Source organism: Cryptotermes secundus, unplaced genomic scaffold (genome assembly GCF_002891405.2).
Source record: "Cryptotermes secundus unplaced genomic scaffold, Csec_1.0 scaffold1229, whole genome shotgun sequence".
Classification (NCBI taxonomy): domain Eukaryota; kingdom Metazoa; phylum Arthropoda; class Insecta; order Blattodea; family Kalotermitidae; genus Cryptotermes; species Cryptotermes secundus.
In genome coordinates this window covers 759,429-772,612 of record NW_019723925.1, presented here as the reverse complement: position 1 = coordinate 772,612, position 13,184 = coordinate 759,429, and the positions used below count along the sequence as shown (strand labels likewise).

Below are 13,184 nucleotides of genomic sequence, written 5' to 3'. Positions count from 1 at the left end.
GCTATGTTGGGTATTACCCATTGTCTTAAGTGTATTTAAACAGATAGACTTGAGACAGTGGACAGCGTACAACGTAATATTCGTACCGGTGTAATGAAGATTGAACGTAGTAAAAAGGTAAAGGTAAGGTTGCCCCTGTACTTAACTAGTTAAACACTACACCATGAAGACGTAAGGAGGAATGGACGTATAGATCCATATTTTCTTGACATCGGCACTAGTTGGAGGTCAGTGGTCAGCTTCACGCCCCGGCCGCTTTACTCCGGGGAAGGACCCCCCGGTACCCGTTGGATAGAAGGTTGGGTGGACCCCAGAGCCGGGCTGGACGTGGAACAGAAAAAATTCTTCACCTTACCGGGACTCGAACTCAACCCCTCCGTCGTCCAGCGCGTAGCCAGTCGCTATACCGACTACGCTATCCCGCTGCTGAAGATAGTTTTGTAAAAAAACGCGTCCACACATATTTGAAGTGCGCCTCGGCATTCGAATAGCGATGAACTGCGTTAACGAGAGAAGGTATGTATACAAGTCCATATCTTCTGTAACAGCAATGAAAGAGAATACGGCCATCAGTTTTGTCCATTTTCAAGGACCAGACGAGATTTTAACGCACAGACTGACCTCTCTGCACGAATGTACGCAATATATATGTGATAGCAGGTCTTAACCCGTTTAGTTCCAGCATCGGTTGGGTCAGCTGTAAAGAGGAAACATATATAATATACCAACGTCGATGAGTCGATCCTCCGTATGTTATATATATATATGCATGTCCCAGAAGATACGAACATGCGTGTTTCTTCCCAGAAGACTTCAGTTTGAGGAGAATTAAAAGAAAATTTGTACATGGATGTAATGGCACCTTCTGCATACAAGTGTGTAGGGTCTTTGCTAGCTGGCACTAAATGGGTTTAAAGATGAAGTTTCATTATAACCTGAGGCGGATCTTATGGTATTTTGATTTTAGTATGGTTAGTTAGACATGCGGAAACGCGAACCGGTAATTTTTATGTGTTCCAAGTTTCAAGAAACATTTCGCACTCAAATTCTTCGGTTTATAAACGAATCTAATTGAATTCGCTTTTATGCAGCCAGTGCGCCTTGATCAAGTCTGACCCCTTCTCCCCTATCATGATCGTAGGGGCGTTCGTGTTTCCGCGTGTTATTACAGGCATAATAGAGGCGTCTATGACTCTAAGGTTTTTGATCCCATGCACACGAAGACGAGGGTCCACTACAGCATCAGGATCGTAAGAAGGTCCCATCTTGCACGTTCCCACAGGATGGAAGATGGTAGATGTGTAGAATGTAGCCAGGCATCTCCAATAATCGTCACTAGCAAACTCGTAGTTCTCACACTCCGGCACAGGGTAGTCCACAAGTTGTGCCCCCACGTGTCTAAATGATTTTGTGAACAGCATTTGTAGACCTTGTCTGATACCTGGTGGTTAAAACATACATCAGCCATGAGTAGGAGTGAGGGATTATATGTAGTTGCAGACTTTAATCTACACTAAAATCTACAAATTCCGGATTTGTTGTACCTAATCTACATATTAGTTCCTTCTGCTTTATTTTTATCGTTATTAAAACTCCGTGGCCTGTAGTCCGCAATCGAACTATACCGATCGAGCGACCGCCGCTTGTCCGCGAAGTTAATGCCAACTTTAGCGGAAAGAGGGTGTCACGTGGTCAGCGCAACGCTTCTCTACAGCCGTTAATCTCGGTTTTCTAGACCGGAGCCGCTATTTCCTTGAAATAACTCCTCAGTTATCCTCACGAGGCTGAGTGGACCCCCTTCCAGACTCACTACTTCACAGAAAATCTGGTAGTGCCGGGACTCGCACCCGGGACTTCTATATCTGTAGCCAGGAGTTCTCACCACTAGACCACAGAGGCGGTCTTTATCGTTAATAATCTTTTTTTTTTATTTTTTTAATAATGCTTATAATTGGTATTTACAAAATAGAATCAAGTTTGCCCTTCAATATATATCAGTTTCTCAATGCACTTACCGGCAACAAGGGTTTCCATGTCACGAGGATCTGCGAAGTAATTAGGGTAGATGAGCGGGGCTCCCCAGACAGGGTCTGTAGTGTTGAGTAAGATCCTTCCCCTGCTGCGAGGCCGGAGAACTATGGGCCGAACATTAAGTGAGTCGTAATATGCCAGTGGCTGGGCGTTTGGTTCTAATGTAGGGTTAGTAATGTAATCACCGACGCTAAGTGCATCGAAGGAAAACTGAATATCGGGCAGATCTTTTTCTTCAGCGTATTCGGTTACAGTGAAAACGCCCACTTGTAGAGGACCCGTGGAAGATAAAGGACCGTTTCTGTACTGTTGATATTTTTTAAGATCTTCGAGCCTTTCCTCTTCACTTGCTGTTATTGCTGTCTTGTTTAAATATATTACAACGTCTCTTATAGTAACATGATCTTGTAGGTTTTCTCCTACTTTTAAATCTCGTACGACCTGAATGCCGAAATATTCTAGCTGTTTCCTTGGTCCGACTCCCGAGAGCAGTAGTAGTTTTGGTGAGTTGATTGTACCGGCACTGATGATGACTTCTTTTCTGGCTCGGACTGTACGTATCTTGGTCTCGCCGTCTCGAATGTACTCGACGCCAAATGCATGTTTTGTTCTCGGGTCGATGAGCACGCGTGTCACATGTGCCTGAGTGCGGATGCTGAGGTTCCTGCGTTTGCGACGGATGGGACGGATAAATGCAGCATTGGTGCTGAGCCGCTCGCCGTGGCGAGATGTGTGCTGATACAGCATAACCCCCAGCTGCGACTCTGCCGCATTCAGGTCAATATTTGGGTACCCCAGCTCCAGCCATGCCTCGATGAGCGCCTGAAAGTAGGGCCAGGTACATAACCCTATTTTTGTTTCCAAAGAAAAGAATGAGGGAATAAAATAGGGAAAGGCGGGGTTAAATGGGAATCGATCAAAAAGAAATAAAGCGCCATAGCTCAAGCGGTTAGTCGCTGGCTTCCCGGGTTCGATCCCGGGTCTGGTCAAGTGGAATTTGTGGTGGACAAAGTGGCGCTGGGGCAGAGTTTCTCCGAGTACTTAGGTTTCCCCTGCCAATCTTCATTCCACCAATTGCTCCACAATCACCCTCACCTATCATCTGAGGCTGGTACAATAGGCCAGAAGTGGCCGAAGTACAAGGGAGTTAGTCCCACCCCACTAGCAATAAAAAAGGTGATAGTAAGGTAGAGGATGGATGATGGAATGAAAGAGAGGTGGAAGGAATGTAGGCGAGAAGATAATAGAAGATAGAAAGGTAGGGCAAAATGTAAATATAGACTGAAGTTAGGAAGGATGAAGGGGAAGAAACAGTGGTTTTCTTTCTGCCTCCCTTAAGTAAAGTGACCATGTCAGAACTGAGGTTATAACAGCGGTGACTTAAGATTACTGTACTGCTACGCCGTTTAGTCTGATGTACGGTTTTCTATCATCAGGACAGAAGACAGGGGCGGCAGGTTTCTCTGAAACGTTGGTCACGACCTACCAGATTAAACGATATCACGTACCAGAAATTAATATTCAGGTTGTATTTGAGGTTCTCACAGCGGTGATTATTACGAGCTTTTATTTTCTGTGATATGACGCCGTGTAGTCCGGCGAAAGTCAACCGACGTTTTGGAGGAACAGAGCTCTGCTTGTAAGATTTGAGGCTTTCACGGCGGTGACTATGGAGAAAGCAGTCTTCTGGGATTTGGCACCGCGTATATGTGGTGTTAACCGACGTTTCGGAGGAACGTATCGCCTCCATCTTCAGGGTAGAAGGAAAAATGTAAGAAATCCATCTACCCTGAAGATGGAGGCGATACGTTCCTCCGAAACGTCGGTTAACACCACATATACACGGTGCCAAATCCCAGAAGACTGCTTTCTTCAGAGCTCTGCTTGCTGCCTGCTTCATGCCAATTTCTTGCTTCACTTGCTCTTTGACCCTGAAGAAGGAGTCGATGTTCCTCTGAGAAGTTTGTTGACCTGCAGCGCTGTATCCCAGAAAAGAGGACACTTCATGTTCCCATTTTCAACCGCATCGCTCAAATATGTTCATAAAACATACAGAAATGCAATGATTAAAACTTGCAGACGAATAGAACTTCGTGCCAGGGTTGAACAGAAGTAATTTCTGCGCAAGAAAAAGAAGCCACATGCTTATGAAAGACGCCGTCGTTGATTTGAACCTCTTTTAGCGATACAGTTCGCAAGAGTGGTGGAATCTTTCGCGCAATAATGTCTCGCCATCTCGTAGGAATATAATGAACTCGCTGAATTTGAGCGCGATCTCTTGCGACTCTGGTGGGAAACATCTGAATGTGGGCGTCCTTTCTCGCGACTCTGGTGGGAAACATTTGAATGTGAGCGTGCTGTTTCGCGACTCTGGTGGGAAAACTCCAAGATATGATGCCGAGTGGCACGTAAGGCTGACAGCTTCACCGCCATCTGTGAGCCGATTGTCAAGAAACTTTGGGAGCCTCGACGTCTCACAACCTTATGGGCCTCCATGGCCTGTTATAAGGATAGCTTTACCTTTTTTTATCTTTACTTCCTGAATAGTAGCAAAGAACGTTTATCGGGTTAGGGTCGGACTAACGTAACTACATAGCGGCCTCCGTAGGGGTAACGTTCCCACCTCATGACTCAAGGTACGCGGGTTCAAACCCGGCGGAGGTCGTGGAATTTTTAAGGGCGGAAAAATTTAGGGAACAAGTCCTCCGGGAGGGACTTTAAGCCGTGTGTCCCGTATCGTAGATTTACGGCACGTAAAAGAACCTCATGTCTCTAGGAGACCTCTGAGCTAAATTACAGGCCCTTTCCCGCCCAAGTAGTCTCCAATGCCTCTGGTGGATGGAAACATCAAGGTACCGAGGGCCGACCTCGTTGGCTCTACGGGGGCTGATGGCACGCACCGTTACCGGTAGGGTATGGCGACAGTAGAAATTAAAGAGGGACGCACAATAGACCAATAACTGGTCTAAGTGCATGGGGAAACCCACCCCCTATTATAATAGGAATACGAACGTAACCACATATTTTAGCATTTTTTGTACTATTACTACTAACCAGACCCGCCAAATTGAGCTCTGTATCAGAGTCATGTACCGTGAAGAAGGTGCGTGTCTACTTTTTTTTTTTTCTTTTGCTGGCTCTACAGCCCCCTTCGGCCCTGGCACCTGATTTTCAGTTTCATGATCATTTTACAGACGGTAGGACTCCTTGGACGAGTGATCAGCTCATCGCAAGGCGTCTATCTAAACACGGAATAAACACCTACACATGCCAAACATCGATGCCTTGTGTGGGATTCGAACCCACGATCCACGGCTTCCGAGCGAGCGAAGACAGTACATGCCTTAGACCGCTCGGCTACCGTGAACGGCGCGTATCGACACATTAATATTCGTAAATTATAAATAACTTAGAAGTTTATGCGTCTTTCTGTCCCCAAGAACGTACTCAAAATACCTATAGCAAGGAGGTGGAAACTCACGTTCTTTTCTCTGACCGTTATCAGTTCCTGAGTATCTTGCCGCTACTTCGTAGCACCTATGATCCCACCTCTCTTTGCATAACAGTGAAACCCCATATCTATTCTGGTTATCGGAAATAGAGTGTGAAGTCTATGACCTACAGAGACCTCCATGGGTTCGAGAAGGAAGAAGGTTCTAGACGTACTCTGTGGTCTAGTGGCCAGAGTTCCTACCTACAGATCCAGAGGTCCGGGTTCGATTCCCGGTGCTACCAGATTTTCTGAGAAGTAATGAGTCTGGAACGGAGCCACTCAGCCTCGTGAGGATAATTGAGGAGCTGATTCAAGGAAATAGCGGCTCCGGTCTAGAAAACACATTAACGGCCGTGCGGATCTCGCAAATTTGGCACTAACTTCGTCGACAAGCGGCGGTCGCTCGGTCGATATAGTTCGCTTGCGGACTATAGGTCACGGAGTAGTACTAACCGAAATATAAAAGAGAAGGAGACTGATGGAGTTAAGTTCACACCTTAAGCTGTGCTTGTGATTACGTAAATTAGGCAAACCGTTTCGGAAGTTTACTTCGCCTTGTTTAAATTGAAGGTTTCGTAAAGCAGATCAGTTTTACTTCTCAGTTTTTTTTTATTGCTAGTGGGGTGGGACTAAGTTCCTTTTACTGCGGCCACTTCTGGCCTATTGTACCAGCCCCAGATGATAGGTGAGGGTGATTGTGGAGCAATTGGTGGAATGAAGATTGGCAGGGGAAACCGAAGTACTCGGAGAAAATCTGCCCCAGCGCCACTTTGTCCACCACAAATCCCACTTGACCAGACCCGGGATCGAACCCGGGTAATGACAGTTTTGAAGAGTAATTAGTTGAGGGGTGAGGAACGGTTTCCTGTTGTCACATAAGTTGTTGGGGCTGTGTATGAAAATCCGGGTCGAGGGAGGAATTGCAAGGTAGCAGTGGAAGAAGGGTGGGAAAGGGGTAATAGGGGATATTATAGACAGTGAAGGAAAGGGTACATTTCAAGTATGGATTTGGAAATTCCAACTTGAAGTATCAAGGAAGACGGTTGTTGTTAAGTGTATCGAGAAGTGTGGTACCAGTTTCAGTGAGCATTATTGAGAAAGCGTTCACAAAGCAGACTGGGTAGTATCCAGGTTGCTTCATTGAAGAATATATATAAAAAGCGGAATGAGCAGACAAAGGCAAGTATTTCAACGAGGAAACACACTAAGCGGTTTTTCCCTCACAACTTAAAATGAGAAAGCTGTGGTTTTCCATGTCTTTTTCTCGCGATATCTGCTGTAGGTGGAACATTTGTTTGGCTCTCCGTCAAAAAACGGAATGATCACAACATTAATGAGATGAAGAAAAGAGGACACCATGAACCCGGTGTGAAACTGACAGATAAGAAGAAAAAGAAATAAGGAAACGTAACAAGAGTTTTACGATTTTCGTATCACAGTATTCTAGGACGCATTCTAATCGGGAATATTTCCCTGCAGATTAAAATGTTAGAATTATGTATTCTTACTACAGACATAAATGCCGTACTTTCGAGAAAATGCAGTTGTAACGTGAAATATTTCAATAGTAAAAAGGTAAAGGTACTTAACTAATTAAGCACTACGCCATGAAGACGTATGGGGGAATGGATGTATAGATCCATATTTTTTTGACCTCGTCACTAGTTACACATGAGTTGTCTGCTTCACGCCTCGGTTGCTTTAACCCCGAGGAAAGAGCCCCCGGTACCCGTTGGATAGGAGGCTGAGTGGGCCCCAGAGCCGGTCTGAGCGACGTGGAGAACAGAAAATTCTTGACCCTACCGGGACTGGAACTCTGAACCCTCGGTTGTCCAGCTCGTATCCAGTCGCTATACCGACTGCGCTATCCCGGCTCCCCCGAAAGAACTAAATAAGGAAAGAACATTGTAAAATATATGCTACTTAGTTTTCGACCCCAGGTAGTGTCATATGGTATTTCTGATCGCCAGAATGGCATTGGGGCGGGTTTTGTCCGAGTATTTCGGTCTTCCCTCATATCATCGACGCTATTTAGTCTCGATGCTGGCAGGATCGATAAATAACAAACTTTAAAGAAAATGTATACTGCTGAGTAACAGTGGAATTCAGCTCATGCGAGTATGTAATACTCCCAGATGTTGTTTGTACATGTTTCTCCAGACCCTGTATCATCAGTCTTTTAGCCGCATTGGCAGCAACTGAGCAGTCTGTGCGTTACGTACCTTAATGTTATAATCCTGGTAAGGGAACCGTTCCACTGTCTGATATCCGCCTTTGTGGTGGTATTCAGGATGTTGCTTCAGTATATCATGGTCTTCGTTATCCTCCGACTTGAGAAAGTAGTGCAGGACCTCATTATAGCTCCATCCCTCGTTCCCCATTTCAGCCCATTCATCGTAGTCCCTGGGGTTTCCCCGCACATATATCATGTAATTTATGGTACTGGACCCTCCCATAACCTGCACATGATAAAAGTTTGAATGAAAAATGTGTTGTCATATAACGCTTTACGGTAACACAAGGGCAAGGCATTTTTAGGATCAGAATGTAGTTATAAAAGGGCAAGTTGTATCACTGAATGTAAATAAAATGTAGGAGGTGGTCAAGCTTACGACCGTTCAAATGATTAAACTGCCGTTGGAGAATAAGATACGTAATATAGGCATGATCTGCTTTGCAAAGCCTGTGCTGACAGGTCTTGTGTATAGTGCAGAAGAAAGGATTTTCAGTAACGTGCTATAAGTACGGTTGACGAAAGGCCAGGCATATTCATAAGAGACAACCTCATCTTCTCCTCAGAGAGGAAGTTACATAAGGACTGCTACAGTAAGAGTTCAGTTTGGAAAGAAAATCTGTGGTCGTTAGTCTTAAGGGGCTTAAGGGGCTTGACTCCATGGCGAACTGTTTGGCGGTAAGTCGCCAGTCGTAACGTAAATTTGTCTATGAATGTAAATGGTTTTTAAAAGAACAATTTCGATTCTTAAGTTTCGCATTTTAATCTCATAATCATTTAAGGAAGGCTAATTAGATTGGTCATATCTTACGCGGTAACTGCCTTCTAAAAGAAGTTATTGAAGGAAAGATAGAGGGGCGGATAGAAGTGACCAGAAGACGAGGAAGAAGACGTAAGATGCTGGATGACCTTGGGGACAGAAGAGGATATTTTCATTTGAAGGAGGAAGCTCTAGATCGCATTAAGTGGAGGAACTGTTTTGGAAGAGACTGTGGGCCTCTCGTCTTTACAGATTACTGATGAATGAATCATTTAAGCAGATTGATCTTTTGTGTCGATATCACCGACTTCTTTTAGATACAGAAACTTATTTTGAGAGCGCGGATTTCGGCGGAAGAGTCGGGCCAACCTAGTCACTGTGCTACACGGTTTCGCTGTCTAGAATATTCACTGCAGTGAAATGAAATGAAAAATCAAATGAAATTGACAACACGCGGAGTTCACATCAGCACGTACGAAAGATGTAATATTGTACAAAAATTACAACAAAATAGTCACACTGATGAATAGCTGAAACCTTCGGAATTCAGCGTAAAGTAATGGCGTTACCTTTCCCCTGGCCCAACCACAACCCCCATTCAGAAGAGCGCGACAGCTGCGTTTCTCCGGCTGTGTCCGATACCTCCAGTCTATGTTGCTTTCCTGAAGAAAGGGAGGGAAAGCCGGTACGTCAGCCACGTAGGGCTCCTCGATCCCAGCCTCAAGTAGGAGGATCTGAAATTAGAAATCAACATCATATGAAAGAAAAAGTTTTCTCTGACGTGAAAATTAAAATTATGGTTTTCTACATCCTGACAGCGTACAGTTTCGTAAATGGTTATGAACATTTCGAAGTAACTCACTACCTCCGTCTTCCATCCTGAAGATGGAAGCAGATTGTTCCTCTTATGCATTGGCAAACACACGGTATTATAGCCCAGAAGATCATGGTTTTGACAGCATCGTATATTTACGAATTGCAAATACCTTCCGACGTCAGTTTTCCAATTTTTACCGCGTTATGGTCTGATTGAGAGCACCTTCAAGGCCAATACTGCGACCTCATGCAAACCGCAATGATGACTTGAAGAATTCTGTCTTCAGACTTGTTTTTCATCCCGTGATACAGTTTGTTTCTAGTAACAGACATTTTCGCCTGGGAAATTTTGAACCGGTTTTGTTTTGATTGTGAACTGTTCGATAATTGCGTGTGTAATGAAAGGTGAATTTATCCCTATCTATCGGGAAATGTGGTTAGAGCTCCACCATTCTTAACCTCGGTGAGTAGTCAGCTTCACGTCCGGCCGTTATATCCCGGCAAAAAGAGCCTCCAGTACCCCTTGCATAGGAGGCCGTGGTCCTTATTGCCAGTATGAACAGCGCGTAAAGCTAACAGCCTCACAGCCATTGTGAGCCGACTGTTTAGGAAATGTGGAAGCTTCGACGTCTCACAGCCGTGTGGGTCTCCACGGCCCGTTACAGGGATAGCTCTACCTCCCTCTACAGAAACTACTAGAAAATGTAAGAAGAAACATTGTTACAAGCACTGTTACTAGAACTGACATCACAGACATATAAACAGTAGTGAATATTAAGAAAGTGGTCTTCTGGGTTTAGGCGCCGTGTAATCTTCGTTTTGGCCGACGTTTCGGGGGAACGTATCGCCTCCATCTTCAGAGCAGTTGAATGGCTTGGAATGCAGAGAGCAGTAGCTGTAGTGATAGGAAGTGAAAGGCGCACTATCACTACAGCTACTGCTCTCTGCATTCCAAGCCATTCAGCTGCTCTGAAGATGGAGGCGATACGTTCCTCCGAAACGTCGGCCAAAACGAAGATTACACGGCGCCTAAACCCAGAAGACGACTTTCTTCATAGTCATCGCCGTGAAAACATCAAAACTTACATAGTAGTGAATATTGTTTCAAAGAGTGTGTTATAAGAACTAATTTTATAAAACTGTTATTTTCTTTAAATTCTGTTGAAAAGTACTATTTTATGGGATGTAACGTCGTATTGCCCGGTGGAAGACCTTTCTGAGAAATATACTGCCTGCGTCCTAATATTTGTTCGAAACCTCGGTCTTTACACAGACAATAAGAATCTGGATTAGTTCAATGAAACAATGAAAATCCGTGGCCTGCAGTCATCAAGCGAACTATACCGACGGAGCGACCGTCGCTTGTCGGCGAAGTTCCCCACAGCCGTTAATCCCGATTTTCTAGACCGGGGCCGCTATTTCCTTGAAATAGCTCCTCAGTTATCCTCACGAGACTGAGTGGACCCCGCTCGAGTCCTACTACTTTTCAGAACATCTAGTAGCGCTGGGAATCGAAGCCGGGTCCTCTGGATCTGTAGCCAAGAACTCTGACCACTAGTCCACAGATGCGGCCAATGAAATAATACGTTAAATAAATTATGTTTTGTCGTGTAGTGAACACTAACCTTCCAGTTCTTGATCTCGGAAAGCCTGTTAGCTACGACACACCCTGCTGACCCGGCTCCCACGATGATGAAATCGTATTCCTCTTCTGTCTGTTTTTGCTGGAAAACTTGCTTCCCAAAAATCGCGCTCGAGGAGCCGGTACTGTCGAAAGAATTCGAGGGGCCAAGGAAGAAATCGTATAACGATGATTGACTTCCAGCATTCCCGAAGAATGTATCATATGAAGATGTCTGGCTCCCAGGTTGTCCGAAAAGTGAATCATACGTCGATGAAAATGATTGATCTGGTGAGTAACCGAAGAGCTGAGAGATGAGTTGCAGGAAGAGAACTGTAGAAGGTGAGCAGCTGGTGGACTTGATGTGAGGCTGGCAAAGAGTCGCTAAATCTGGCGGCACCCATGACATTCTGACCTGATAAGGAAAAGAACAACGTTCATACAGATTTGCATTAGATAAATTCATTTTATGGAACCCGAAGGTTCATTATCGTGTTCACAAGAGCCCTCCACTGGTCCCTATCCTGAGCCATATAGATCCAGTCCGTACCACCCAACCCTGTCGCTCTCAGATATATTTTAATATTATCCACCTCCTACGTCTTGGTCTTCCTAGTGGTCTCTTTCCCTCTGGTTTTCCCACCAATATCCTATATGCATTCCCCTTCCCCATTCGTGCTACATTCCTTGCCTATCTCGTCCTTCTTGACTTGATCATTCATGTTATCATACATGTTATGAAGCTCCTCATTATGCAGTTTCCTCCAGCCTCCTGTCACTTCATCTCTCTTCGGTCCAAATATTCTCCTCAACACCCTGTTCTCAAACACCCTCAGTCTATGTTTCTCCCTTAATGACAGAGATCAATTTTCACGCTAATACCGAACCACAGGCAAAATTATAGTTTTGCATATTCTAATTTTGCATTAGATAAATAGTTACATTTAGTTCAGAACTTCTGGCCTGTAATACCGAAGACTCGTTATTATTGATTTTACTGGAAACGATTTATCAGTTGCGACGGTTATGTATAGTCGGATGAGAGGCCATTGTGACGGATGAATTGGAAAGGTCTCATAAAAGTCGTGGACTTTTTTCTTTACCTTATATCCACCCATTTTCCTGTACAGGATACTCACTCCTGCTATACACAATTCGAATTTCGGCCGAATTATAAAAAAAAAACTGTCCTGATTGCGGCTTTCGCGGTTTTCCTCAAGAGTCCTCAGGCCAACACTGAGGTAGTGAAGTTATTAATAAATTACCACATTATTTTTTTTTTATTGTTTTTCTCCGGTCATAATCGTCTTTCCTTCGTGTACAAAGTTTATAGGGTGTAGGCTGCAGTTGAAACAGCGTCGTTGAACATCTAATAGGAATTATCGGTGTGGAACCTAATTCCTCAGTTCTGGACATGCTGGAGGTATGTACAGGAAGTTAACCTGACCTCATGGTTGGTAGATCATCTCTCTTTTAAACTTCCTTTGCTGCGTGCCTTGAACGTGGTCTTGACATTAGGGAACCAGTTCAGTTCGACATGTGCGAATCAGAAGTATCTAGGTCACTACTCTAGAAGCACCGTTCAGGTTTATCTCAGTCATACTAAGATTATACAACTTGTACTGAGCGCAAGAGTAGACTAATTCGTATCTGAATGTCTAAATAGGTCTCTTGTCACCACAGCATGACGCGTTCCCTAATTGCGGATGCAGGAGAAGTTGGGCAGCTCCGATTAAACAAACTAACTCCGTGGCCTGTACTCTTCAAGCGAACTATACCGTCCGAGCGACCGCCGCTTGTCGGCGACGTTAGTGCCAAATTTAGCGGATAGAGGGTGTCGCGTGGTTAGCGCAGCGAATCCCCACGGCCCTTAATTTCGGTTTTCTATTTTCTTGATGTAGATCCTCAGTTATCCTCACGAGGCTGAGTGGAGCCTTTTTCAGACCCCCTACTTCTCAGATAATTTGGTAACGCCGGGAATTGAACCCGGACCTCTGAATCTGTAGCCAGAAACTCTTGACAGCTAGACCACAGAGGTGGTCCGGGCAGCTGCAATTACATTGAATAAACAGTTGCGGACCGCCAACAGTGGGTGGTCATCCAGCATGGTGGTTACACGTGGGGCTAACTCTTCCTCACCGTAATATCCAAGTTTAATACCAGATGTTGCATTGATCCTGGGAATTTGACGAATATGAATATAAGTATTAATAGCGACCTCAAGTTTTTG

At 44.7% G+C, this 13,184-nt stretch overlaps 1 protein-coding gene across 2 annotated transcripts in view; it reads right to left on the bottom strand.

Annotated features, from left to right (window-relative positions):
* Nucleotides 1-260: 260 nt before the first annotated feature.
* Nucleotides 261-13,184, bottom strand: part of LOC111862195 (glucose dehydrogenase [FAD, quinone]) — a 29,872-nt gene continuing 16,948 nt past the window's right edge. Inside the window, exons 2-6 of one of the 2 annotated variants that reach the window (XM_033750581.1) lie at nt 10,959-11,369; nt 9,087-9,251; nt 7,744-7,983; nt 2,016-2,850; nt 261-1,441 (exon numbers count right to left, since the gene is read on the bottom strand). In XM_033750581.1, coding sequence (XP_033606472.1) covers nt 1,068-1,441; nt 2,016-2,850; nt 7,744-7,983; nt 9,087-9,251; nt 10,959-11,363 — 2,019 coding nt within the window. In that variant the 5' untranslated portion in view covers nt 11,364-11,369 and the 3' untranslated portion in view covers nt 261-1,067. Of the gene's footprint in view, nt 1,442-2,015; nt 2,854-7,743; nt 7,984-9,086; nt 9,252-10,958; nt 11,370-13,184 lie in introns of both variants that reach the window. The other variant, XM_023847390.2, reaches the window with a different exon arrangement.